The sequence below is a fragment of the Phacochoerus africanus genome, chromosome 11, assembly GCF_016906955.1.
Source record: "Phacochoerus africanus isolate WHEZ1 chromosome 11, ROS_Pafr_v1, whole genome shotgun sequence".
Lineage (NCBI taxonomy): Eukaryota > Metazoa > Chordata > Mammalia > Artiodactyla > Suidae > Phacochoerus > Phacochoerus africanus.
In genome coordinates, this window is record NC_062554.1 from 38,770,761 (window position 1) to 38,798,518 (window position 27,758).

Here is a 27,758-nt window from a genome sequence, read left to right on the forward strand (position 1 = left end):
CCATTACAACCAATTGCAATCATCCATACTAGTATTTCCTAAATGAAGTGTAATCATCTCCCAAGTTAATTCAACTCAGTGAAGAATTATTGAATGCTTCATATTTGACCCATAAGTAAAGTAAGTTCTTATAAAGTAAGCTGTGTATGATTTCTGATTTCAAGAAATGCATGTTTAGCTTTAGGACATGTCTTCAAACTTCCACTTACAAATGGGCACAAAATAGTGTTTGGAGGATTTGAGCCACTGGGTCATGCAATTTCATGATTTTGTGCATTCCAACTCTTCCATTTACCACATATTCATCATCCCCTTGCTCCCCTGTTTCATGCTGGAAGTGGACAGCCTCATGGATCAGAATCTTGTAAACCTATACCAAGCTGGCCACCCTCTTCACATTGTAGAGCAAGTGGGTCACACTTCTATCACACAGGAGGGTGAGGACTGAAGAGTGCATTTTTATAAGATCTTCCCTTATAGTTGTGCCTTAGTACAGCTAGAGGAAAAAAAACCCTCAAATCCCTTTCCTTCCATGTCTTTTTATTTATTTTTTCTGGATTATGACCAATTTGGAGAATAAGCAAAAAAGACAAGAGGGGTGGTAATCTAAAGTAACGTACATAACTGGATATACTATTGTCCTCTAAACTGGAACTAAGACATAAAGCCTAATAAGGAGGGGGGTCATTAAAAAAAATCGCCCCACTAAATATTAACAATCAAAGCAGTGAGCTCAGAGGGTCTCAGCAACTCAGAAAATCACCAGGAAAAAGAGAGCCCTCCAAACTGTTACCCATTCCAAGGATTGGAGCTAAGAGGTGGCTATCTGGCTTTTGAATTTCCATTTCATTGTGATATCTGGCCCCAGAAGTGCTTCCTTTGGGCACACACTCTGCACAGTGGCACATGACCCTGGGTTCTGACTGGTGGACTCTAAGAACCTCCTCTGGAAATGCCAGTAGTTGGATTCAGCCCAGGACACCCAGCATCACGAGCAAGTCCTCACGTACCACAAATAACAGAAAGAATAATAGAGCTTTAAGGTTTTCTTCCTCTCCTCAGATCCCTGCTCTTCTGGAGACCAAGCCTTCTGGCCACACATGTTCTACCTGAGCTGCAGACAGAGTGGGGCTGGTTTTTTCTTCCCTGGAAGTAGGTCATGTTGCAAAATCAACAAGACGAGTGTAAGCTGCTTCCTAGAATGACAGTGCCTGACAAGGGACTGCAAGCTAAGGGGATTAATCTGGTAAGAAATAAAACACTTCAGCACAGAAAAGTCTTAGCAAATTTTTATTGAAAATGCCTCAGTCCACGCATTGTGGCTCAGCAGTAATGAATCCCACTAGTATCCATGAGGAAGAGGGTTGGATCCCTGGCCTCATTCAGTGGGTTAAGGATCTGGCATTGCTGTGAGCTGCAGTGTAGGTAACAGATACAGCCTGGATCCAGCATTGCTGTGACTATGGTATAGGCCGGCAGCTGCAGCTCCAATTCGACCCCTAGTCTGGGAATTTCCATATGTTGTGGGTGCTGCCCTAAAAAGACAAAAAGAAGGAAAGAAGGTTTCCATCTTAACAACAACAAAAACAACATCAACAAAAAGGAAGAAACCTAGATAGAAAAAATCAGGAAGAAACTGCAGCTAAGACATCTGACTTCAATATAAGAAGAAAAAAAACACACCATTTAAATCTCAACAAACACGTCGAGTAATTTATTCCTTTGCTAGTTTTGCAGATCTAAACTCCCTTATTGAGATTGCTTCTGCATCCTCTCAAATCCTCAAATTGCAGGTGGAAAAATCCTGCCTAGTGTTTTTGTTAATTAGAAATCAAGGCTTTTGATCAAATAGGCCTCAGGACACCCCCCCCCCACCTCACCTCCTCACATCACTGCCAACAAAGATGGAAATTTGCTATCTAAAATGATGTCTTAAACTTTTAAACCTAAAAATTACTTCTGGAGTTCCTGTTGTGGCTCAGTGGTTAACAAAACCAACTAGTATCCATGAGGATGCGGGTTCGATCCCTGGCCTTGCTCAGAGGGTTAAGGATCTGACATTGCTCTGAGCAGTGATATATATCACAGATGTGGCTCGGATCCCTCATTGCTATGGCTGTGGTGTAGGCCAGCAGCTAGCTCCAATTCAACCCCTAGCCTGGGAACCTCCACGTGCTTCAGGTGAGGGCTTAAAAAAAACCAAGGAAAAAAAAAAAAAAGGCAAGAAACTAATTATGAATAAAAACAATTCAAAATATTACTTCGGGTATTTTAGGCAAATACTGAGAAATTTAGGCCAAAATAAACCCAAAGCAGAAAAAAATCCAAAAAAGGCAATTTTTCTCCAAAGTCTTTATTTAAAATGGGGGAAAAAAAATGTATCAAAGAAAATGTCACTTCCCAGAAAAGTCCATTAGTTCTATATGGATTCCTCCAACTGATGCATGTGCCTCATAGAGACACTGGTATCATTAGCAGACTGATGTGCTGATTCCCAAAGCACACAGCCACCATCAGGGGCTGACCTCCCTGGTGACAACTGTGCTCAGGCCTCTGCAAATCTGAGGTTTCTCCAAAAAAAAAAAAAAAGAAATGAAATGAAACCTTATGGTCCTTGTGGCCGAGGCTCTCGAAGCCCCCAGGAAGGATGGTACTTGAGGGGGAGGAAGTTTTGGCTCCACTTCATAGTGGCTGATGGAGGCTTAAGACACTAAATAAGCACATATGGTCACATTGGGCCTGGACTCAGTCACCACGGGGCTGCAGCGGGTCCTGGCCTGCACACAGCCCCGCAGACAGTCTGGACGTGGAAAGACCAGTCAGACACAGCCAATCATCCCATTTACAAGAACTTGGCTTTCCTTTAGTAGCAAAAGCACCTATTAAAGCCATATTTTTCTTAAAGTTATTCCCCTTCTTAATATAACCAAGAAATCCAAAGCAAACCACTCCTGAGCCCTCCTACTCTCCCCTTAAAACCCAACCTTCCCCACCCCCTGCATATACACGCTCCATGTGTCCATCCTCTTCTGTCCCTCTGATCCGGCCCCCACCCACCCTGATGCCCCTCGTCCCCCACTTCCACCCGCCACCCACTGAGCCCCAGGCCTTGAGAGCCTGCTGCCCGGAAGATAAATCCACCAAAGCTGAGGAGAACAAAGGGGCAATGATGGGAACTGACAGCTCCAGGGCCCTGACATGGGTCCTGCCCTCAGAGAGGTGGGCAGGGCCGGTCTCCTCATCTGGCACCCCGCCCACTTCAAAATGACAGCAGGCAAGGCCACGGCCCCCCGTGAGGCCCTGGGCCCCAGAGAGAAGGCCTTCTCCAGGCAGGGGACGTGGCAGAAATGAAAACCCTGGGCCACAGACTCAGCAACACCTGGCATCAAATATTATCTTTAAAATCCCTGCAATTCCCTCCCCAAAAGGAAGAGAAATGGAAAAAGAACGAGGAAGGGAAAGGAAGGGATGGAAGGAAGGTGGGAAGGAGGGAAAGAGAAAAGAAGGAAGGATGGAAGGAAGGAAGGATGGATGGATGGAAGGATGGATGGAAGGGAGGGAAGGAGGGAGAGAGGGGAGAAGAGGGGAGGAAGGATAAAGGGAAGAAGGCAGACAGGCTGATTGACAATTCTAGTTTGGGGTAGAAAGTGTAGTTATGAAACGGTTACTCCAAACAGATAGGAATCTGAGGCTCAATCCCAGGCTCATTTTTATTTTTATTTTTTTGGCCTCGCCCATGGCACGCAGAAGTTCCCAGGTGAAGAATCGAACCTGCACCACAGCAGTGACAGCTCGAATCCTTAATGTGCTGAGCCACACGGGAACTCCCTCAGGGTCATTTTCAAATCCCAGTTTCTGGGAACAAGATTTTCAGGTGGGAGCCAGCCTTAAAAGCCTTCCACGGAAAGCGTGTGGTTGAGCGAGTAGGTATCACTATCCTCTTCCTCCAGAAGCAGGGAGCTGATGGTTCTCCTGGGGTCTTCCACATCCTGAAGGACCGGCTCAGGGATGGAGATGGGGAGCTGGACAAACTGCGGCCCAGGCAGGGCTGGGGCTGGAGGCTGGTACTGCAGAGTGGAAGTGGGCAGCGTGGACAGGGGCTGAGGCCATGGGAAATAGGTGAGGGGTGCCTGGTGCTCTGGGCCTTCCAGCTGGGGCCCCACTGTGGGTGTGGCAGCGCTTCTCGTCTGTGATGGAGGAGACACAGGGAGGTGAGCAGACCTGGGGTATCCACTGCCCACCCTGTCCTCGTGGGGATGTCTATCTCCCTCTCCTCAGCCCTTTCCTGTGGTCTCATTCCCGGGGCTCCGCCTTCCCCTGCTCAAAGCCCCCCCACCCCACCCCAAGGGAGAAGCCAGACAAGCTTCTGCATCTGTCACCCTGTCACTCACTAGCTCTGTGTCCTCACTCATGCTACTCCCCCACCTGCAGCCTCTGTTTCCTCGTCTGTACAACAGGCTACACATAGGCCTGACATCAGAGGGCTGGGTGCATTCGAGATGCTTTTCCAGATTTCATTGAATAGAAAATGCATCCCGATTTCAGAGATACTAAAATGTGGGTGAGGTGGGGCGTGCATCCTAATGAATGAAAATACAGCATGTTGAACAACAAACCTGTCACACCGCAGAGTAGCTGTATCGCAAAGTGGCCACTATTGTGCCCAGACACAAAGATTGCCCTGGCCCCATGTGGCAGCTTTGGTGACCTGAGCACCCCTTGGGTCAACACAGCCCTACCCCCACTACCTCATCCTCCGGTGCCTCTTGGCTGGGCCCCCTATGGCCATTCCAGAGACCTCCAAAGTCAGGGCCACACCCCCAGAGGCCCTACGAACAATATCGCTCACCTGCATGGCAACCACCCTACAAGTCCCAGCTTAAGTCAGAGGGAAGGCCAGGGCCTGGATTCTTGCTCCCTTCCACCAGTGAGAAAGGAGGTGGAAGAGGAAGATCTTTGCACAGAGAGGCCAAAACATTCCCTAAGCACCCCTACCTTCCTATCAGAGCTCCACATGCTACTGTGTCTTGAGAGAAAACTCTTAGAGTCATTTAGGGAAGAGCTTACGAAGTAATTCAATCTCCCGGGACCTTGTTGCGATGCAGATTTTGGTACAACGGGTCTGGCCGGGCCTGGATTCTGCATGTCTAATCAGAGCCCAGGTGATGCCAGTGCAGCTGATCTGGGGTCCACAGTTTGAGTAACAAGGCTTTAGGTGTTTTTCTATAGAATGGTGGGGCTGGAAAGGGTCTCAGAGGACTTCCGGCCTCCCAACAAAGCCTTACGGAACTTCAAAATCCAAATGGAAATGCTGCATTTTTTGCATCATAAACCTGTGCAGGTCAACTGCAAGTGTAAGTTTCTTGGCTCAGGGATAGAATTACGTCAACCTGTCCCAACAGGTTTTATCTCCTGCTGATCAGGAGTGCCGATTGGTAGCTCCAACTAGCTTTGATGAGTTAATTTACAAAACTGCAAAACAAATAAATTATTTCTTAATAAATATAGTTTGTTGGATACACAGAAGCTTTCAAAGCAAGAGGTGGGATGGATGAAAGGATAAATAATCAAAGGAATTCTTGGTCCTGAGATGGTTGGGAACCATGGTGTCCACCACTCCTCACGCCCACCCCTGGCCCCCATATGGAAATAAGCTGCCTGACTTAACACCTCCCCATCCACCATCATTCAAGGTCCACAACTGGCTTGCTGAGTAGCTGGGTGGCCATGGAGTGGGGGCCTCCTGCAGCTCGGGCCTAGATGGTGTTTGAAGGCCAAGTACAGCAGGGACACTGGACTTTGGGGTAAATAGAGGGGACCTGGGAACCAAAGCAAAGCTCCATCACCAAGGGTGGGCTCCGCAGATACTCATGAAGCCCAGGCTCTACCTCTCACAGTTTTCCTTGGACTGGAGCTAGAGGTAGCTCTCACCACAGGTCTTCTCTCCTCTGAACACTTGAGAGATTCTCATTCCTTTGGTCAAACAGGCACCATGCACATAAAACTATTTCTCTTTCTGCTTCATTTTCTAGGGGGACAGGCTCTTCCTTCCCCACCCAGCACTTGAAGGCAGCGCTTGTGCTTTCTGGATCATGCGGCGAAGGACGCTGAGCCTAGGAAGTATCTAAGCCCTCTGTGTGCATCACGCCACTGATCCTGACATCAGCCCTTTTGTTAGTAGTCCCGTTTTACAGATGAGGACTGTAAGACTCAAAGCATTAAGTCACCAAGCCCAGGGGCACATAGCTAGTAAGTGAAGGGACAGAGATTTGAATCCAGGGCAATCTGACACATTAGAGGTGCAACTCAAAAAGTTACCCTGCAGGTGGATCTGACACTATCGAAAGTACAGTATTCTGAAAAGATGTGTCACCTGTGCTCAGCCTAGAAATGTTCTGGTAAATCCCTTTATTAGGAGCAACCACCACCTAAGTCATCTGAGTAAGGAGAGGCAGCCTCTGGCAAGCGTCCCCATGCAAATATCGCCTGGTCTCCCATTCAGTAAAAACTGAGACTCCTCACTGAGACTCCTGCATATGAGGCAGTGGGGGAGACTTAGGACAGAGAGGCAGGAGCATAAGCCATGACAAAAGAGACCAGAGCCTTTGGGGGAAAGATATTTGAAGTCATCAGAAATGAAAGCAGGCCTCCCTGGAGGATGGGGTGGGCTTGGAGGACCTGATTTTCCTGGGAATCCACAGCAAGGAACATCAGGGAGCAGGAAGTAAGCCCTATGCTTAGAGGGTTCCCTCACAGGGGTGGGTGCAGAAAGGCCTTCGTGTGACATACCGTGACATTGGTGATGAGCGGCTGGGAGGCGTAGGTCAGCACAGAGGAGGGCCCCACCACCGTGTAGCTGGGACACACGGGCTGCACATACATGTCAGCTGAGTAGGGGCAGCTGACAGCCTCGTGGGACACGTACTCAGTGTAGGGTGTCCACGGGGCTAGGGGCTGGAGGGCGGCCGGGGCGGGCTGGGAGAGCCAGCCGGTGCACAGCGCCCCCTCCTCTGTCACTGTGGAAGCAGAGACCTCCATGTCAAGGCAGGAGGGACCTGTGGGAAGAAGGAAGTTCCAGAGTGGCAGGTGTGTCACATGGGTGGGGGTGGAGGGCTTGGAGAAGGCCGGGGCGGCGGGGAGCTCTTACCCACTGTGGTGTAGGTCGCCAGGGGCTGATGGGGCAGCACCACCTAGAGGGGAGAAGGGAGGACCAAGCTCAGGGTTCAGCACTTCGGGCAGGCCCTCTGCGGGAAGCTGCCCAGGGGGCCTCCCCAGGGCAGGGGGCGCTGGGGTGGTGGTGGGAACCTCCCTTGTTAGAACTAACCCGCCCAGTGTCCCAACCATCACCACCCGTACTTTCAAGGGACTGGTCTCCATTTAGCAAGGAGGCTGTGCACTTGGGGAACAGTGTCATCACCTTCCAGGGGAGCCGGCAACCCCCACAGGGCCTGTGAGACACTTGCTCATCCGCCCTGGTAACGGCCCCCTTCCAGCAGCTACGAGTGGCCTCTGCGCCCTTGTTGAGGATCCCATGGGGCAGGGACCTACACTCCCGCCCAACTCCTCTCATCACCCTCCCACCCCCGCCCCCGACACACACACACACACACACACACACACTCGGGCCACTGCAGTCCCTCACCGCGGTTGGTGCCACGGGTGCCCCGCTGCTGGCATGGCCTCGTTTCCTCCGCAGCAGCTCTTTGACCGGCTCCTTCACGCGCACACCCTGGTACGGCCGGGGTGGTGCCGGGGCCTGCTCTGGAGCTGCGGCTGTGAAGAGAGGGGCACTGGATCTCATCTCCCCTCCCAGCCAGCCCCCACCCCAATGTGCTCGCTCTCCTCCAGGGTCTGCCGGCTCATCAAAGCTGGGCCTGAAGGCACAGGAACCCGCCAGACTTCCCGGGATATTCCTCCCAGGGTTATCATTTCTCCTGCCTCCAACCTTCCAGGGCTCCCTTCTACCCAGACGATTAAGGCCCAAGGGCACTAGTATGATCTCAACCCACATCCCCAACCCCTCTGTACACTAACCCTTAAGCAAGGCCTGACTCCCACCAGAAGGTCTATCTAGACGCCTCTCCATCTTCCTCGACTCTTTCCCCTCCTTATCCTTACTGGTTATTTCCCACTGTCAGGATTCCCCCTCACTTATCTCACCCTCTTGAGTCTTCCTGACCCAAGTCTAGTGCACCCCCCAGCTGACCACTGCAGTCCACAGAATTTGCTTCATCCTGCTGCCTCTTCAACACTTCCAGGCTTATTAGCATTCATCAGAGGGGGCAGCAGAGGGCGGCACAAGAGCAGAGACTCTGAGTCAGATGCCACAGGCCTCAAAACCCGCCCCTGCCACATCCTGGCTGTGTGATTCTGGGTGAGTTACTAAATCTCTCTGTGCTCCTTAACCTTCAGTTTCCTATCAAAGGGGTGTCATAAGGAGTCCCTGACATAGCACATGGGAAGCATGATACATGCTTAGTATAAAATCAGATACAGAGGAAGTTTTCAAGACATTTGAAGTCTGCTGTTTAATAGTTGGTAATCCTTTTTGGTGTAAATTTCTTATGCCCCTATAACCAGATTACAAACTCCTCAGGGGGAAAGATTATACCTTACTTCTCTGTATCCTTCCACGTGGCATGTTCATTATAAACTCAGTAAGTTCTTTATTGATTAATTTGGTTGGATGATGATTCATTCATCTTCCCTTCACCCCTCCCAGACCTTTAGACTGGGCTGCAGTGAATGGTTTCCAGGTTCTCTGTGGCTCCCAGGACATAGGACAAATACCCACTGGTGATTCGTGTGCCCTGGGCCAAAGTCCAGTCTTGCTGCTGAGAGAAGTTTCCCTTTGCTTTCTATCATCAATGCCAGGAAACCAAAGCACCATGAGCTGGAACCCAGGGCTCTCCCTGGCCAGGAGAGCAAGCCAAAAGCAGCCACGGCTGGGCAATGAGAGCCTGCCCTCCCAGACAGCTCACAGCCTGGGGCCTCAGGCCCTTGGAGGGCAGGCCTGGGTCAGCCACGAGAGGTGAGTAGCGCTGGGCCTTACGACTCACACTGGGAGTCTACTATCATCCACTGATAAGGCCCAGGGGCCCGGGCTCGGCATCAAAAGCCCAGAAGCCTAGATATTTATTAAACCCGGATCCACAGTGCTGCCCTAACTGAACTTTGTTCAGTAAATACCCAGCTGATAAGACCCCAGGCCTGACTAGCACCAGATCTCCATCCATGCTCTGGGCACACACATGGCCTGTCCTCGAAGCCCAGGCAGAAAAGCAGAGGAAGAGGGAGGGGGTGTCCAAGAGCCTCAGGAACATATGACCCAGAAGCCAAGAACCCCAGACTCAGATGCATTCACAGAGGTTCCTAGTCTGACCAAGCTGCAGGAGCAATGAGGGAGTGATGCAAAATACAGATGCCCAGGCCCCACTCCCAGAAAGTCTGATTCCTGGGGTCTGATGTGGGCTTACGGATCCACATCAAAATCCCTCAGGTGATTCTGAAACTCTGCTGGAATGAGAACCACTGCTAATTCAACCCTGATCTCCCCCTAACATCCCAAGAGGAGATTAACCTCTCCTGTCCTAAGAAGGGCGCTTGCCTGGTATTCCTTCATTCTCTCAAATATGGCAGGGCACTGGGAAGCCAGCACTGAGCAAGACACACCTGCCTGCACGCATCTTGCCATCTGGTGGGAGAGGCAAGAATAGAACAGTTACAACTTGAGATTCAGGCTGAAGCGGTAGTGGGTCACAGAGAGAACCAGCCTGGTACCTGTACCCTGGGACCACTTATGCACCATCAACTTCATTTAAGCATCAGTGACGATGGACTTAAGAGCTAACAATACTTGTGTTTAAATCTGGGTGGTCAGTGTTTGGTGAAAAAGTCTCAGTTGATCTATTTTATATCCCTAGGCCTCACTTGCCTCATCCGTAAAATGGAAATAATAGCTCCTATCTCACACGGTTCTTGTGAGAATTAACTGGAATAATAATACACAGGGAGCTCCCACAGCCGTGTCCAACATGAGGCTGATGTTCGATATGTTGTTTTCCTTCCCCTTCCTGCACCCATGCCCACCTTCCTCTGGTGGAAACTCTTCCTCCTCCTGGACCTGCCTCCTCGGGACATGCACCGTTGTTCCTTGCATTACCTTCTAAGGAAACTCACAATTCATATTCCATTTACAGCTCTCTTGTCTACAGAATGAGGCTCATCACGGTATGTACCCAATAAGGCAACTTGAGAATTACAGGTACGTGCTTAAGAGTAGAGCGGGCACTGAGGAAGCATTGAATAAATGTGAGCTGATATGATCTTTTGTATTCGCAGTGTCCCTTCCCAGCAGATGGATACCAGGTCCCTGTAGAGTCTGAATGAACACTGTACCCTCCAGCTATGTCCTAATGACACGTTCTGAATCCCTGCAGCCTTCCTCCTGACGGCATCGCTCCTGCACGAGTTCATTTGCCACTTCTCCTGATGATGGGTGATGCCCAGCGGTGACTGCAGACCCCAGGTGCAGCCTGACCTGGCAGAGGATAGAGGCACCTGCCCTCCCACCCTCCGTTCACTCCTTCTCAGGGTCACCCACAGCCACATCAGCCTGTTCACACCCACATCATTCAACCTATGTGTGCGCCCAGCTGGGTTTCCAGCTATTCTTAAGCACAAAGTATAGCCTGAGGCATCGTGCACTCTGGAGAAACTCAAGGGACAGGGCCATGTGGGGGTCTGAGCACTGTGGTCACACTCTTAATTCTGTCAGGGGACAAGAAAGGTTTAGTCTCACACACACACACACACACACACACGCACGCACACACACACACACACACACATCTCAGACCAGACGAGAGCTGGGCATATGGCTGCTCCCCTCTGATTTGCATGTACACTTCTGGGGAAGGGCCCAGAGGACTCCCCATGCCCTCCCTCCCAGGAAGTGGGCACATGGACCACTTGGCTGCAAAGGAGCCAGCTGGGTGCTTCCAGCATCTTGTCAAGGGAGAGCTTCCTGCCTCCTGTTGTTTTTGAATCAATGAACAAAGAGGGTTTGGGGAAGGTGCCGTGAGCAGAGGTCACGGCCCTCTGTTGTCTGGACTTCCGCAGAACCCGCAGTGTCAACAGGTGTGCCCTTGAACAACCACCATATGGGGAGCAGTTTCTAAGTCCCTACCTCTTCCTGTTGCAGTCACAAAATTCCCACAGCTCCTAAGGACCTCCTGACCGCCCACCTGCGAGTCCACAGCCAGCTGCCAAGGAATCCTGCGCCTGCGGCCAGGTGAGCAGAGTGAGGATGCTTCCCACAGTGGCTTTGCAAAGAGCCCGTGAAATAGCAGAACCTGAAGCCTCAAGACAATTCCCACAGGATCCCAACGGCCAAGCGTGCTGGCGAGATGAAAACCTGCTGTTGGTGCCTTTCACACCAGCCCTTGTGAAGCAGCAGTAAACACTGCTAATTCCACAGTAAACACTGCTAATTCCACAGTAAACACTAGGCTCCCCGCTGCCACTAGTGTGAGAACTGAGCCCACAGTTACAAATTCAGGAGGCAAAAAAGTTTGTCTGAAGTCATGATTGCTTTGCCTTGGGTCTTGTGGATCCCTGAATACAACAACTAAACTAACTAGAAGAAAATGTTACGATGATTAAAATAACTTCTTACAATAATGACACGTAAAAAAAGAGCCAAGGCGAATAAAACAGGAGATGAAAATCATAATGCACAAGCAGAGAGGTAAGTCCAGTTTCCCAAAGTAGAGCTGACCATAGATTTTCATAGCCCCTGATCGAACTGCGGCTCCAGGTAGCCCGCTCTCAAAGCCTGACGCTTTCTCACCATGTCTCCTGTGGCTTGAAGGCCCTTTAAGTCGCCTGCGGGCATCCAAGGGTCCATCACGGAGAAACAATCTTCCCACCTACACACAAGCCTCTTGACCCTCACTGGGAATCCGCCACACTGCCTTCCCACTCCTGCAAGCCAGTCACCAGTGTTGTTTGGGGGAAAAAAAACAAAACTCATTTACAGAAAAACCTATGAGTTTGCCCCCAACGAGGGCTTCCCTTTTCCAAAATGAGCAACAAAAAAATCTGAAGGTATAAAAAGGCAGCAGAGGCTATTTCAGTTCCCCCTGCCTTACACTCGGACACGCTCCACGTCACAAAAATAAGAGTCCTGCAGCTGCTGTTCCACTGGCGAGCACAGACCATGACAGATTCAAGCCGAATGGTCACCTGAGGCGGCACTCTGGCCACTTGTGGGCCCTGCACTTGTTTTGCACCGAGCTTAGGGAACACAGGATTCTACTGATCTAAATAAACATGGCCCTTGGTTCCTGGATGAAGGTATAATAAACATCACCAAGGAAATATGCAAAATTGTGAGCACTTATTTATTTAATAACCCCATGCAAACCAGGTCCATCCCAAAGTGAGAAAGCTACCAGGCTAAGGCTCAGGAGGCAGGTCCTCGTGGAGCCAACGCCCAGGCAATGTCCTCAGGGCAGCTTTAAGGGAGCCCTCTTCAGGAGTTCCCTCGTGGCTCAGCAGATTAAGGAGCCAGCGTTGTCACTGCTGTGTCTCTAGTTATAGCTGTGGCTTGGGTTTGATTCCTGGGCCAGGAACTTTCACACGCTGTGAGTATGGGCAGGGCGGGGGGGGACAGCCCTATGATATCATATGTGGAAATGTGGAATCTAAAACATGGCACAAATGTAGCTATCTACAAAACAGAAACAGACTCATAGACATGGAGAACAGACTTGCAATTGCCAACGGGGAGAAGGGAGGGGGTGGGATGGCCAGGGAGTTTGGGGTTGGTAGGTACAAACTATTACATTTAGACTGGATAAGCAGTGAGGTCCTGCTGTACAGCACAGGGAACTCTATCCACTCTCCTGGGATAGACCATGATGGAAGACAACATGAGAAAAAGAATGTGTAAATATGAATGATGGGGTCATTTTGCTGTACAGCAGAAATTGGCACATTATAAATCAACTATAATTTTAAAAAAAAACTTTTTAAAGCCCTCTTCAGACACCAGTTAGGATGCTACTCTAAGCGCTAGAATCTAAAGTGGGATCCAGAGTAAGCCTACATTTCCGTCAGCAGGGAAACAGGAAGAGATCCTACCCATCTTCACCATCGAGCTCACTGAACGTGCTTCTCATTACGTCTGACTGGTTGAACTTTGAAGCTGCAGCCACACGAGGCCATTTTGAAAGACAAAGCTTTCCTAGACCAGAAGGACACCTGACACGCTACTGATCACTCCAAATAACCACAGTAAATATTATCCTCTTTTGCTGCTGAATCTTTTGCATTATTTTAAGAAATAAAAAGACCCACTAGGGAGAAACACAACAATTTTCTCTTTACTTACAGCAAAACCAAAAACAAAGAATTGAACAACAGGAATTCAAGCTTAGGAGTAACAAACTTGCCCTTGCTTCTAACTGGAAACAAGGTCACAAAAGTTGCTCTCCACCTTCCACTTTAATGTAAAGAAGCTTCCTCATGGTCTCCACCTAAGAGAGTTAAGGCAAATTTAGCTCAGGTCAGCTAAAGGATAATTCACATCCTTAACTGAAACACTACTGCAAGTTGTTCTTCTTATGGTGAAGGTCTGAGTCAAAGTTTTTAAATTTGTTCTTTGCATTCATGGACAATGGCTGATTTTTTTCCAAACAGGAAGAAAGAACTTGGGCTTTGGCCAAAGACTGGACTTGACACGCTATAGAAAAGCTTTCCCACCCAATTTACACTAGGTTGTAGTTTACTTTTTTTTTTTTTTTTTTTAATGTAGGCCAACAAAGAGATCCCATATGCATGTAAATGCAGGTTTTCTGCTCACCAATGTTTGAACAGAGGAGGGCCCTGCAGCCAGGAAATATCAACCTGTCTCAACCTGTCACTCACATGTTCTAGAAATCTACAAAACACTCAGGGCAGAGGAGAAAAAGATAAATAAACAAAAAAGGGCAGCCTTAACAGTGCACAGAAGATTTGGGAAAGCAGAACCCCAGCTGAATTAAGGTCTGCTGTGGCTCATGAGGCTTCTGGGTCAGCCAATCAGAAGTAAGTCTTGATGTCTTCATGTGTGGATCAGGCAAAGATGGTGGCTGATCCTGTGTTCTCTGGTCTGGTGGCAGAAGGGAAGGGCACAGTCACTTAGGATTTCCCCAGCCCTGGCCAGGCCAAAAGGACCTCAAGGGAACACTCCAATAAAGAGGAGCCAGGAGAAGCTTCTACGGTTCATTTGGGGTGACTGCCGAGGGTTGTTCAGTCTTAGGACCAGAGTCCCGGACCAAAGAGGTCTAGAAGCTGGGTAACTCCCATTTTAAAGAAACTACAGCCGGATGGAATGGACATCCACAGTGATTACACCCCTAAACTGTTAGGCTTAGTAGGGAGTCTGTTTACCCACAGCCCACTTACCATTTACCAAGTTCCTGCCTGAGTGTCCCACTGGCAGCCCCAGGATTACCTGGGTCTTTCCAAAAGTTCCGGATGTCCCAGCCCTCGACCTTGGGTGGAACTGCCACAAGGCCTCTAGTGCCAAAAGGCTGCCAATCCTTTCCTCCCAGGTGCTACTGAGATGCCCCCAACTCAGAGCCCTCAGCACCATCACCCAGGCACGCCTCCTCCTCCAAACCTCCCGCAGAGCCAGCAGGGTGCGGAAGGCGCCGGGGTTCTGCTCTTCCTGGGGGTAGAGACAGACACAGTGTCCGTGTGAGGCTCCTTTGTGGAGACTCAGGTCTGTTGGGACGCGTGGCTGCCAGAGGTCCGTGTGCTTCCTGGTCACCATCTGAACTCCCAGGACTCGGAAATCACCACGCACCTTTGCGTGATGTTCTGCAGCTCACAGAGACTCTGACACACATGATTTCACAGGCGGCCTCCCCACGACGTCTTAAATAGGCAGGAAGGTCTCCCTCTCACCCTCCTTTTCCCTGATGAGGAATGTGATGCTCAAAGATGCTAAGGGCCTTGCGCTCATAAACAGCAGGGTCGTCGGTCCACCAAACCCAGGACCTCTGATTCCAAGCTCAGTCCATTTCTGCCTCACATCCTGCCTCTGCCCCCCTTTCCCTGGGCAAAGCCTGTACATTTCACTGGGTGACCCTGGAGGTTGGTCACTGAACGGGCCCTCGGTCAGTTCTAAACCTCCTTACTCTAGGCTGGCAGTGGGCTCGCACCAGCCTGATCCAGTCTCTCTCAACTGTCAATTCCCGCAAGAAAGGGCGTCTCCCGGCCGAGAAGGGAGAGCGAGGTCCATGAGAAGCTTACCAGCAGTCTGCTCACATGAGGAGTGGCGAGAACTGAGAGACCCACACAATTCCCCACAAAGTTTTATTTTTGGTATTTTTGACTGAAATGACGGCAGACAGATCCACCTGAGGAACCAGCTGCATCTGCCCGCCTTTTAGAGAAACTGGGGTCACCAGAGCAGAAAGGGCTCCCATCTCAGATTGCATGTTCCAGGGAGGGGACAAGACCAGCAGACCCCTGGCAGAGCATTTGTTGAACAAGCCCCTTTGGAGCAGAGTGAACCACATTCCTGCCATCTCCGGGCTTACCGGCTAACCTCGCAGGGTGTGTGAACCTCATCGAACAATTGCACCAGCCAGCCTAGAATTACCAACTGTGACAGAGCTGCATCTGCCTCAGAGTTGAAACATGCTGGCTTGTGTGGCTGGTTTTCACCTCCCCTTGATTCAGTTGGGCTTGAATGAGCAGCAGATTGGGGGCCCAAGTCTCCAGGGGCTGTACAAAGAAGAGGCACGATTGTTTGTCTCCAGTGCACAGAGATAGCTCTGGGGTCAGGCTCAGGCCATACCATGCGTGGAAGCCTCGTCTCACATATAACATAGCAGCCCCAGATGTTCAGGATCCTTCCCCAGCCTAGGGACCTTGGATGAACCCCAAAGGTATTTGACTCAACCTGTCTTAGCTGATTTGCCCACTCCGGGAAGACCTGTCCTAGGAACTCAGATTCCAAGATGGAACTCAGCTGGCCTCAGAAGTTCTAGACTGAGTCTCTAATCTCACTTTCTGAGATTCATATCTGCAGGGGCTTTTGAGTCAGGCTACAAATACTCTCACTCAAGTAGAAACCACCTCCTTCTAAGGGTGGACTTATTTCCATTGGGAAGGGAGGAAGCACCTATCACAGCCCTAAAATCCTTGCCATTGAAAAGCAGTGTGTTGTTGTTTGGGGCTCAAGCAGATCTAATTTGGAAAGCCTACTACATAGCTTATCATTATGTGCCCCTTGGCAAATCATTTGGCTTGTGTGTGTATCAGTTTTCTCCATTCGCTAAATGACAATATTGAACTCCATCTCCTAATTGTATGAAATTAGCCACACACCTAGTGGTAATAGTTTTTCAAGAAATAGCTGTTTCTCCTTTGATCTCAGCCAAAACTTTGTAGCCCATCAATCACCAGAAAAGGAGCCCTGGGACAGTGACCCTAACTTGCCCTTATCCTGCTGCCTCCTGATCCTGAGTGTCTTCATCCTTGACATCCCCAGGGCCTTCTGCTACCAGCCAGGTCCATCTCAGTCTGCCTTCCTCGGACTCCTGGAAGTCATCCCTCAGGTGCTTGGGCCTGATGTTCTCAAGCAGCAGGGTGGCCATGTTTAGGAGACAAGGAGGCTAATGATGCTGCAGAGAGACTGGCCAAAGACCTCACTGGCATACAGAACAAGCCTGGAGAGAAGACATCAAAATCCTGGCACTGGCCTCTGGTAAAGGTGCCTTGAGCTGAGCAGAAGGACTTTTTTTCTTCTAAAGCCCCCAGAGGATCAGGTTTGTGACAGATTGGAGTTTTTAAAGGGTGACTCCAGGAAGGAGTCCCTTGGAGGCGTCCCTCTGTCTCTTGCAGACAGAGTCAGATGTAGCCCCTCAAGGAACCTGAATATGTCTCCAAAAGGACACAGGCACATCCATGACTGAGGCCATAGTCATGGATGCTTCTTCAAAGGACCAGAAACCCAGGAGCACATATCACCTATGGGGTAGAAACATCGCAGGGTCAGAAGGCCGGAGAAGGGCTTCTTAGTGATCAGAGAGGGGAGTTTTATCCCCTGGGAGAGCAAGATAAACTTCTGACTGACATATTGGGCATTACCTCAGCTTTATCAAGAGCAGTAAGGGAGTCCCATCGTGGCACGGGGGAAACGAATCCAACTAGGAACTATGAGGTTGCGAGTTTGATCCCTGGCCTTGCTCAGTGGGTTAAGGATCTGGCGTTGCTGTGGCTCTGGTGTAGGCCAGCAGCAACAGCTCTGATTAGACTCCTAGCCTGGGAACCTACATATGCCGTGGGTGCAGCCCTAAAAAGACTTTTAAAAAAAAGTAGTAGGGATCAAAATGAGGGGGGAAAGGACCAACATTGAGAGCACAAGACCAGGGGGCCCAGGAGACAGACACCCCTTCCCTTTTTTGGCTGAGATCCACAGCCTGCATCTCAAATTGCCAATAGAACCTGGAACAGGAAAAACCCGATTAGGAGCTGGAAGAGAAGATATTCAGTTGCTTGTTCCTTGATTTAAGCAACATTCAGTTTGAGAATCTTCAAGACCAAAGAGATTCTTATAAAAGAAATAAATTTTTCCTGAGACCCTCAGGGAGGGACCACTTCCTTGAAGGATGGACTCTTCAGGCCCAGCATTGGCTACATATTTAGGGTCAGATCCAACTACCCAAGCCTCAAGGCCCACAGAGACCTGGGTATGAGCTGCATGAGGGAAGGTGGCCCTAATAATTGATTCATGAGGTGAGATGCAACTGCCAGGCAAGATCTTTTTATTAGGTCTCTGGTTTACTAACCAATGGCCCTGGCGGGGGGCGGGGGGGAATCCCTTATGAAGAACACTGTAGAAGCTGCTTGATTAGCAAGCCTGGGAATGACATCACTAGGTTAACCTTTAAGGAATGTACCCCTTTCCTTAAGCACAAGATACCTATGTCGACTGAAAACATAACTTTCACAGCTTCAACGCGTCATGGAGACCAATACAACATGCTTCAAGCGAGTCGCTTTTCTCGAGGCGTGAGATCTTTACTAGAAGTCTTCAAACCAAGGACCTGTGACCAGTTGGCAGGGTTCAAGCAGCAGAGGATGGCTCCAGGCCAGGGTTATCAGATGGGATCTGAGAAACTCTGGCATAAAATGAAGGTGCCCGGAAAGGGACTCTTTTGCCAAGAAAGGAAACAGGGAAGTCTGGGGGTGAATGAGCAAGATCCGCACCCCCCAATTGCTCCACTTTTATTTTTACATCAGAGTTCTGCCACAGCTTGGGTTTGAACAAAGGGGTTTGTGAACAAAACGTTGTAGGCACCACCTTGGATTTTCTTCCCAGTGCTAATATTCTATGTCCTAAGATGCCTCTTCCTCCCCCAGAATCTAAGCAAGAAGTCTGAGTATCATTTATTCTTGAAGAACCACATCTGAAGCCTCACAGATGCTCCATGACACCTTTCCTGATTCCATCTTCCCCTCCCTCTTGCTGAAGATAATTTATTTCATTGGCTGATTTCTAGCCGGAAATAATCCCATTACTGGATGGAGACAGGCTTGCATGGGATGGCAAATCCATGTTGATTTTTCCTTCGATACCTTTCTTTCCTGTGTTGCTGTTGCTTTTTCCAGCATTAAAACGTGTCTTCAACTTCTTGCCTCTCTGTCTCCTTTCCTTACTATCTTCCCAGCATTTCTCAGTCCTAGAAAGTTTTGGTGATCTTTGTACTCTTCTTCTCTTCCAATTAAATTTATGATTCTTTCTAGAGGATTAAAAAGTAATTCGGCTTTTCTTAAATATGGTCAAATCCTTTTTTGGACCCAACACCTGGTCTGAGGATGACTCTGGTTTATAATTCTTTGGCTACCTGCTCTTCCCAGAAAGTGATACTAATGAAACCATTACTAAGAAAAGGAGGTAGCACATTGCTGTTTCAGTTTTCGGTATCATTTGTGCTATTTCTTGCATACTGTGAGCTAGATTATAACACCTCAAGTCCAATCTTGTGAATTTAAAAAACAAACACGAGTTTGCCAGTCAGTACAAGCCTGCCGCCATCCCATCTTACGAGGCTGGTAGGAAACTGTGGCCCCAGTTCTAAGTGTGGTCACAGAATGGCCAGCTTAACCATCAGCATTAACCCTGATCACTAATGCCACCACGAGTCACAAGACTGGAAATATGCGTCCTGCTCTTTCACAAGAAAGGCAGAACTCAGGAGCCACACAAACTGGAATCTAGACTTGGCTGTATAAACTTTGTCTTCAGAGATAGAGTGAGAGAGAACAGGAAAATAATATTACTAAGTAATAGTTATTGAGTGTTGAGCAAATGCCAAGCACACTTACCGCAACCTACAAAGAACTGCATTCCCATTGTACATATAAGGAAATGGCAGCAGAGCGAGAAAAAGGGACTTGCCAGCATCTTTCAACTAGTGAAGCATAAATCTAGGATTCAGACTCAAATCTGCCTGCCCCAGAGGCTAAGCTTTATACCACTAAAAGGAAAGAAGGAACAGAGATGTCACTCTTGAATTCAAAATAACACACTTGCTTTCCACAGCTCACCTACACACACATACACACGCGCGCGCGCGCGCGCGCACACGCGGGAATAGGCTGTCTTCCAAAGTCTACATAGTTCAGAATGAACGAAGTGTCAAGGATGCAAAAGCCTTGGCTCCCTGCACAGGCTGCTCTCCCGAAAACAGATGGGCTATGCTATTGGGGGGAAAGCCTAGAGCCTTCCCTCCCTCTCTGAATCCTCCAAGGCAGCTAAAGTATCTGCAAAGAGCCTGCTGAAGGAGGTTTAGGACCAAAGAATTCATTTCCTTCAATAAGGAAGTTGGAACACATGCATCAAAAAAGAGTTTTCAGAATATGAAAGGACATCTGCCATCTGGTGTACTTCATTTTGTCATTGGGACATCTGCCAGCTGGTGTACTGCATGTTGTCATTGGTCCTTTATCTGACATGAAAGGCCTGTGCTTCTACCAAGAACACCCTCCTAAGCCCTGTGAGTGAGACAGGCACCATGGCAGGGAGACCAGACAGCTGAGCCAGACAGCACTCAGGGTGAGTTACCAACCTTGAAGCTGCAGTTTCCTCATCTATGAAATACAGCTTAAAACAGAACCTGCCTCGTGGAGTTTTTCTGTGGATTAATAAGATAGTACATTCAACGTGTGGCAAAGACTGGCAGTTGCCACACCCAACATCTGCCCTCTCCCTCCTTACTATCAACTCCTACACTGGGTGGGGCAGGTGGGCATGTGCCCAGATCAACAACTACACTCTCTTTCCTTGCAGATAGGAGAGGCTGCTCGACGTCAGCACAAGTTGTGTGTCAGTGGAGAGAGGCAATGATAGAGAAGTATGATATTTTTGCCTTTCTCTTTTCTTTTTTTCCATGCCTGAAACACAGATGTGATGGCTGGAGCTACAGTAGCAACTACGAAGCAACTTTGAGGACAAAGGCCACATGCCAAGGACAGCAGACCAAAAAGACACAAGTGGCCTGAGACATTGTTGTTACTGTGAGCCTCCACACAGCGCTGTAGATTACTAGAGGCTATTTTTGGGGGGAGGGAGGCACACCTGCAGCATGTGGGAGTTCCCGGGCCAGAGATCGAACCCACACCACAGAAGTGACAATGCCAGATCCTTAACCCCTAGGCCACCAGGGAACTCCAAACTATGGACTTCTTTTATATGAAAGTACACCAACCACTGTCTTATTTATTTATTTATTTTTATAGGGTTTTTTTTCCTATTATAGCTGGTTTACAGCGTTCCGTCCATTTTCTACTGTACAGCAAGGCGACCCAGCCACACATACACATATACATTCCTTTCTCTCACATGATCTTGCTCTACCATAAGTGACTAGATACAGTTCCCAGTGCTATAGCAGGATCTCATTGCTTATCCATTCCAAAGGCAATAGTTGGCATCTATCCATGGTTTTTTTCCAGTCTCAAAAAATAACAACCAAATGCAATCCAAACTGATCCAACAGAACATATGGGTACTGCACAGCCCCCAGGTAAGCACTCAACATCCCACAGCTGATATTCATCCCTAGGAAAAGGACTGAACACGTTCTGTTCATAGCAGCGACTGTCCAAAGGTATATTTGAAGCATCAATTTCAGCCTCCAGGTCAGCAGTCCTCAGCCTGACTGCACATTCAAATCACCTGGGATGCATGTGAAAATATCTATTTATTGATTTACTTGGCCACGCCCACAGCATGCGGAAGTTCCCGAACCAGAGATCAGACCTGTGCCACAGCAGTGACCCAACCTGCAGCAGTGACAGCACTGGAACCTTTAACCACTAGGCCCCCAGAGAACTCCCAAAAATACATATGTATTTTTCACAGCACCCATGAAGACTCAGCAACTTGAGCTGGAAAAGGATTTCAGTCAAGTTCAATCTCTTTGCACTCAGCCAGGAAAAGAGAAATCCCATTTGACAACTGGAGGACTTGAGACCTGGAGTATGTAGGTAGTTTGCCTAAGGCCCCACACCTAGCTACCCAGAGACTGGAAAATAGAATCCATGTCTCCTGACTGCAAGAATAATGCTTTGTCAAAGCACAGCATACAACAAGAGGCTTTCTGAGGCAGCCTCTCCATCCCAGGCCTGCTCTTATTCAGCAGTTGCTGCACAATAATGAGAAAACTGGAACCCTGCTGAGTATTTCATAAAGCTGCAAATTATGTTAATGATCATAACCGATTAGCCAACTTTGGTTGGTTTGGCTCAAAGCGAGAAATTGGTGGACCTCTTTGCCGAGTAAGAAATAAAACTACTTTATTTTATTTTATTTTTATTTTTTATTTTATTTATTTATGTATTTATTTATGTATTTATTTTGCTTTTTTTTATTTTCCACAGCATATGGAACTTCCCAGACTAGGGGTCAAATCGGAGCTACAGCTGTTGGCCCACACCACAGCCACAGCAACGCAGGCTCCAACCTGCATCTGTGGCCTGCACCACAGCTCATGGCAATGCTGGATCCCCGACCCACTGAGCGGGGGTAGGGGGAGTGGGGGGGGTGGTCGAAGGCTCATCTTCCTGGATACTACTAGCCGGATTTGTTTCCACTACGCCACAATGGGAACTCCCGGAAATAAACTACTTTAGAAGAAAATCAAAAGAAAAAAAAAAAAACTAGTATCTTTACTTTGCAATGGGAAAGTTTAAAAGCAAAAATGTATAGGACTTCTAAGTGAACTAAATGTCACCAGATGTTTGGTTAATAAGTGAGGACAACCTTGGTTCTTTTTTGTTCCTCCCAACAGAATAGATTTGCCACTTAGCATCAGAAGAGAGATTTCCAAAACTCTGACTCGGTAAGCTTGGGGCTGTAGACGGGACAAGGTTGGTTAATCAATAAAGGGAGAAAGGAAGTAGAGGGTCCACCTTGAAAATCATCAGCTCTTTTAGAGATTAATCTGTGTCCTTATTAGATGTGTATCATTTAGTTAACCTCCTCCTGTGCATATGAATTCGTGAATGTCCTTTGGATCCTAACTGTCCTTATCAAGAACCACTGAATTAATAGACAAACTTGGTAAGAAGTAAAGATGTTTATTAGGCTTATTAAGTAAGCAAAGGTTGTAACACGGAATGGAAATATTAGGAACGGTCCATGGATCTAAATCACTTCTTATGACAAGTTCATCTGAATTTATGCAAGAGATATAGTTTCAAAAATTATATGTATATTACAGGATTTTCTTTCTTTTTTTTTTTTTTTTGTCTTTTTGCCATTTCTTGGGCCGCTCCAGTGGCATATGGAGGTTCCCAGGCTAGGGGTCGAATCGGAGCTATAGCCGCCGGCCTACACCAGAGCCACAGCAACGCAAGATCCGAGCCGCGTCTGCAACCTACACCACAGCTCACGGCAACGCCGGATCGTTAACCCACTGAGCAAGGGCAGGGACCGAACCCGCAACCTCATGGTTCCTAGTCGGATTCGTTAACCACTGCGCCACGACGGGAACTCCAACAGGATTTTCTTATCTTTGCCCGCACTTTTAACTGCCCTCCAAAAGTTGGCTATGTAGTAGATTCTTAGAGTAAGTCCAAAGTTTTATGCTAATGAGAATTTAGGGGCCCTAATTTATCCATTTGGTGAACTTCTGCTCTGTTCAGGTTGTCTGAAATTAAACATTCAGGCCATAATAATTTGATAATTAATATTTCTTGTTTTTGAGATGCCTCTTTGATACCATGACCAAGAAACGCCAAGGCCGAGTCTCTGAGACATCAAGACAAGCAGCCAGTTCAAAGGAAATCAGTCAAGCCTGCTTTTGTTATCATCCAGATCTTTCCCTAACATAAATAACAACAATAAAAAGCAGTTGTTCAGTTCATTCATTTTCTAACAAGTGGCGCTGTGCTCGTCATAAACAGCTGCCTTGCTTTTAAGGAAGAGGTCAACCAAATCAAATTTCAGCCTTGTGTAAATCATGTCATCAACTGATTGCAAGCTTTATCTCCCACTGGTGTTGGCCTTGCATAAGCCCAGTGCACGTTACTGAGTAACTTAGGGAAATGAACACTTAAAGTACTACCCAAATCATTTTAGACCAGAGGTGGGCAAACCTTGTCAGGAAAGGGCTAGACAGTCATATTTTAGGCTTTGCAGGTCAGATGCTCTCTGCGACACCTGTTCAACTCTTCCATTGTAACAAAACCAACCCTAGACATTATGTAAATGAATAGACAGGGCTGTGTTCCAGTCAAGTTTTATCTACAAAAACAGACGGTGGAACGGATTTGGCACTCAGGCCAGAGTCGGCAGACCCCTGCTGTAGACCCTTGGAAAAGTCCATGTAAGGTCCCATCATTCGAGAATATGCTGATGTGCCTTTTTAACCATTCTAAGCAAAGTGTGGAAAATGAGGGGGAAGGTTTGACATAACCCTACTCACTCAAGATGGGCCCAGAGGAGACGTCCCAGGAGCAAAGGGAAGGCACTGTCGTTACTTCTCAGGGGGCTTGATGGCACTTTCCCTATTTGCTACCTTACTTCTGACAAAAACCTTGTAAAGCAGGCCTCAGAACCCCCATTTTCCAGATTTGTAAGAATGTGAGATGGTTAAATAATTAAGCTGTAGAACCAACTCTCGGACCCAAAGCTGACTCACTGCATCACACCTGCTATTTCTCTGGCACCGTTACTTGGCCTTAACAAGGGCGTCTCACTGGGGTGGATGTCCGCTCTTGACATCCACATGGGACCTGCTGGACCAAGTGCAGAACCCGGGGGCGGGGAGGCGAAATCTGCAGGGAGAGCCACTTCTTTCCCCAACTGGCCAGTCCAGCAAATCCCAAACTCATGGTTGCGACTTGAAGATTTCCACCCCTGTGCGCCAGCAATTCTGAGCTGATCTAAATCAAAGCCCATGTTCACATTTAGTCCATACACAGAGGTCATGGGCCAGATAGGGAGGAGTCAACATCTACACAGTGAATGTTTTCTTAACCCTTTCCAGAACCCCACAGTACAGTCATTTCAGCTCATGCCTCGAGGGTGTTTTCTGAAAAAAGAAAGTGCCTTTTCAGCACTCTTGGTGTCTGATTTCAAATTCTGCCCTTCCATCAGGTGATTCTAAGTGGGCTGACAAGGCTGCCCTGTTTTTACTGATTTTCCCACAGGGTTTAGTCACCCAGGTGCCCTCAGTGCCCTAGACAAGGGCCTCATTGGGGGTCAGGGGTTGGGTCTAGGGCTCAGGGCCTCTCCTACTTTCCTTTCAAGTGCCAAAGGGCAGTTCAAGAACATTTTGATCCTTGAATCTGAAAATGCAGAATCATTCACCCCAGGTATTCCACTGACCAACTTACAACGTGATCTTCCTAGGGATGGGGTTTGGCTATACATGGCTGACCTCCAGGGAGTGAGCTGGGAAAATGCCTCTAGCGGCCCCTTTAAAAAACTTACTCTCTTAAGAGGAATGAAAAAAGGAAAAAGGCAGCGTGTAACCAAGAGGGGGAAATATGGCAGCTGGGGAAGGCAAGGAAACAACCCACATCTCAGGCACTGAAGCAAAACCAGAAACATCAACATCATTTCGGTGGCATTTCAGCTTACTCAGGCTAGCTCTGTGGAGTGGGTATCATTTTTACCTCGTTTTACATATGAGAACCCTGAGGATTTTTTTAAAAAGGAGAAAGCGACTTGCTCTGAGTAGGTAGGAACCGAGGGGCTCACATAAAACCACTGATTCAGCTCTAAGTGTCGGCGTGTGTGGACACCCAGCGGCCCCCGGTGAGAGACATAAATGCCCACCTGCCACCTTGAGTGCAGTCCCACCCGGCCGGTGCCTTTGCCCCCACGGGTGACAGCCTTGCTCTGTCCTCTTTCATGGAGCAGTGGCCACCACCCTACTAGAATATTCCTAGTTCTCTTGGAAGGATCCCATAGCACACAAGCCCAAATGAGAATTACTTCTTATTTAAGAAAAAAACCTGCATCTTGCCAACATCACACAAGGATGAGACTTTACAATCTGAGAAATTTTGAAACCGTTCCTTCACATTACACATTAACGAGCTCAAGTCCCGAGATTTTACACAAGAAATAAAGGAAACAACGAACTGGTGATAAAGTGACTGTAAGTTATGTTTTAATCCATGATGGTATGTTTTCAGAACTTTAGGGGCTCCCATAGAATATCTTTTGTAAAATAAATAAACACTCCCTAATTTATCTTTTTCTGTAAATCTAGGTTCTCTTATAAGTTCGCTCAAGGTAGGCTGTGCCTAAACTCATTAAAAGGTGTTTTAGAAGTTCCTGTCATGGCTCAGTGGTTAAAGAATCCGACCAGGAACCATGAGGTTGCAGGTTCGATCCCTGGCCTTGCTCAGTGGGTTAAGGATCCGGCATTGCTGTGAGCTGTGGTGCAGGTTGCAGACGCACGGCTCGGATCCTGCATTGCTGTGGCTGTGGAGTAGGCCAGCAGTTATAGCTCTGATTGGACCCCTAGCCTGGGAATCTCCATATGCCGCAGGAAATGGCCCTAGAAGAGGCAAAAAGACCCCCCCCAAAAAAATACATATATGTAATAATAATAAATTAAAAAAAAAAAAGGCATTTTAAAGACCTAAGCGCCCTTAAAAGGACAGAGAGAGAGATTTGGGGGTACTACGTCTTTCTTGAGGAAGTACAGCACCGAGCCCCAGCAAGGTTCGACTCTCGTGAGGTTACTACACTGCCTCTGTTATTCTGAGAAAGAAATGCTGTAGCTCATCTCTGTGTGATTTCAATGATGAATAACACGAGTCTCTCTTCAGTCCCACATAGTGGAAAATGAAGTTCACAGAAGTTCCATCCAACTCCAGGGATAAACATTAAGGTTAGAGATAAACTGGCTGCCCCCTTGCGGGGGGGCGGAGGGGGGGCGGGGGGAGTTGGGGGGATTTGGTGGGGGGACTCCCCAGCCTCTCTACCGGACGGGAAGAGAAATGACAGGGGGCAAGACAGCAAAGCAAATGAAGACAGGCTTGACAAGGCGAGTTTGCACATCTTCCCAAAGCAGTCACAAACACATCCCGCCTCAGCAGAAAGCTCAGCAGCTCAGAAACAGGCCCACGGAACTGAACCACAGGCGAAAGAGTAGCTGTTTATGAAAATAAAGCCACTCGCTTAAAGAGTGCCACGCTTTCCCCTCCCAACCCCAAACCAAGATCATGTTTGGCATTTGTTTGGTGAATCATAAGCTGCCCTTTCTCCACCACAGTGATTCACTCGGGCGGCGGAGGCAGGATGCACTGTCCCACCTTGGAACACTAACTAGTTCGTTCCCCTCCCGCCTGGAAAATCAGCATCACCTCTGACAGGTTGCTCCATCTCGCCCACCTCACCCCTCCTGTGCCCCTGGCTGGGGACCCGACCCAGCTGCCCATCACCACCGGCACCTCCCCAGCTGCAGGCTGACTGGCGAAGCCCCGGCCCCCGCAGCGCTGCTCCCACAGCCACGGCCAAACCACTTACGTTTTTGCCAGAGCATGGCCTGCGACAGGATGTTGCCTTTTCTCTTTGAAGCAGACAGTTTGGCTTCTTTAATGTGAGACCTGGGTGTGCTTGCCTCCAGTGTAGCCACTGCCTGCTCAGCGGCTGTTTCCTCGGCTTTTTAAAGGCCTGAGTTCCCGCTGCGGGGGCACAACGTCATCACATCCTCCCACTTCGCGCACCGCTGCGCTTTTTCTCCAGCGGGCGCCCGTCACCCCACTGCGCATCCTCAGCCCACCCCCCCCCCACCCCCATCCCCTGGCTGCAGACCACAGGGACAGCCGGCCGGCTGGAGCCCCACAACCAACCACACGGCCCAGGAGGCCGTGGTCACTGCGGCGCGGGCCCCGGGGTGTGCTGGGCTGCGTGGGGCGTATGCAACCGTGAGTGAATGTGAACTCTGTGTGCGTGCGTGTCTAGCTGTGTACCCCTCCGCGCCGGCGATGGGCCCCATACCCCCCGGAAAGCGTTGGGTTTTCTGTGGCGCTGGTTCAGGCCTCACCACCACCACCAGGGTGTCTGCAAGGCCCAGAGCCCTGCTCGACGGGAACTGCGATTCCCAGGGGTCACTGGCTTTCAACACAGGAGGAAACACCTGTACACCCTTCAAGCCTCACTAAACAACCTCCTCATGATTCTAACATTGCTTTTCTGTGTATTCCATTTTGAACCACGTTAGCTCCTC

At 48.8% G+C, this 27,758-nt stretch overlaps 1 protein-coding gene across 1 annotated transcript; it reads right to left on the reverse strand.

Moving 5' to 3' along the window:
- Positions 1–3,698: 3,698 nt before the first annotated feature.
- On the reverse strand, positions 3,699–27,243 carry POU2AF1 (POU class 2 homeobox associating factor 1). The gene is made up of 5 exons (XM_047752788.1): positions 27,056–27,243; positions 7,643–7,773; positions 7,148–7,190; positions 6,790–7,055; positions 3,699–4,187 (listed from the first exon to the last, which is right to left on the reverse strand). The coding sequence occupies exons 1-5, from the start codon at positions 27,069–27,071 to the stop codon at positions 3,888–3,890; spliced, it is 756 nt and encodes a 251-aa protein (XP_047608744.1). The 5' UTR covers positions 27,072–27,243; the 3' UTR covers positions 3,699–3,887.
- Between the last annotated feature and the right edge of the window lie 515 nt (positions 27,244–27,758).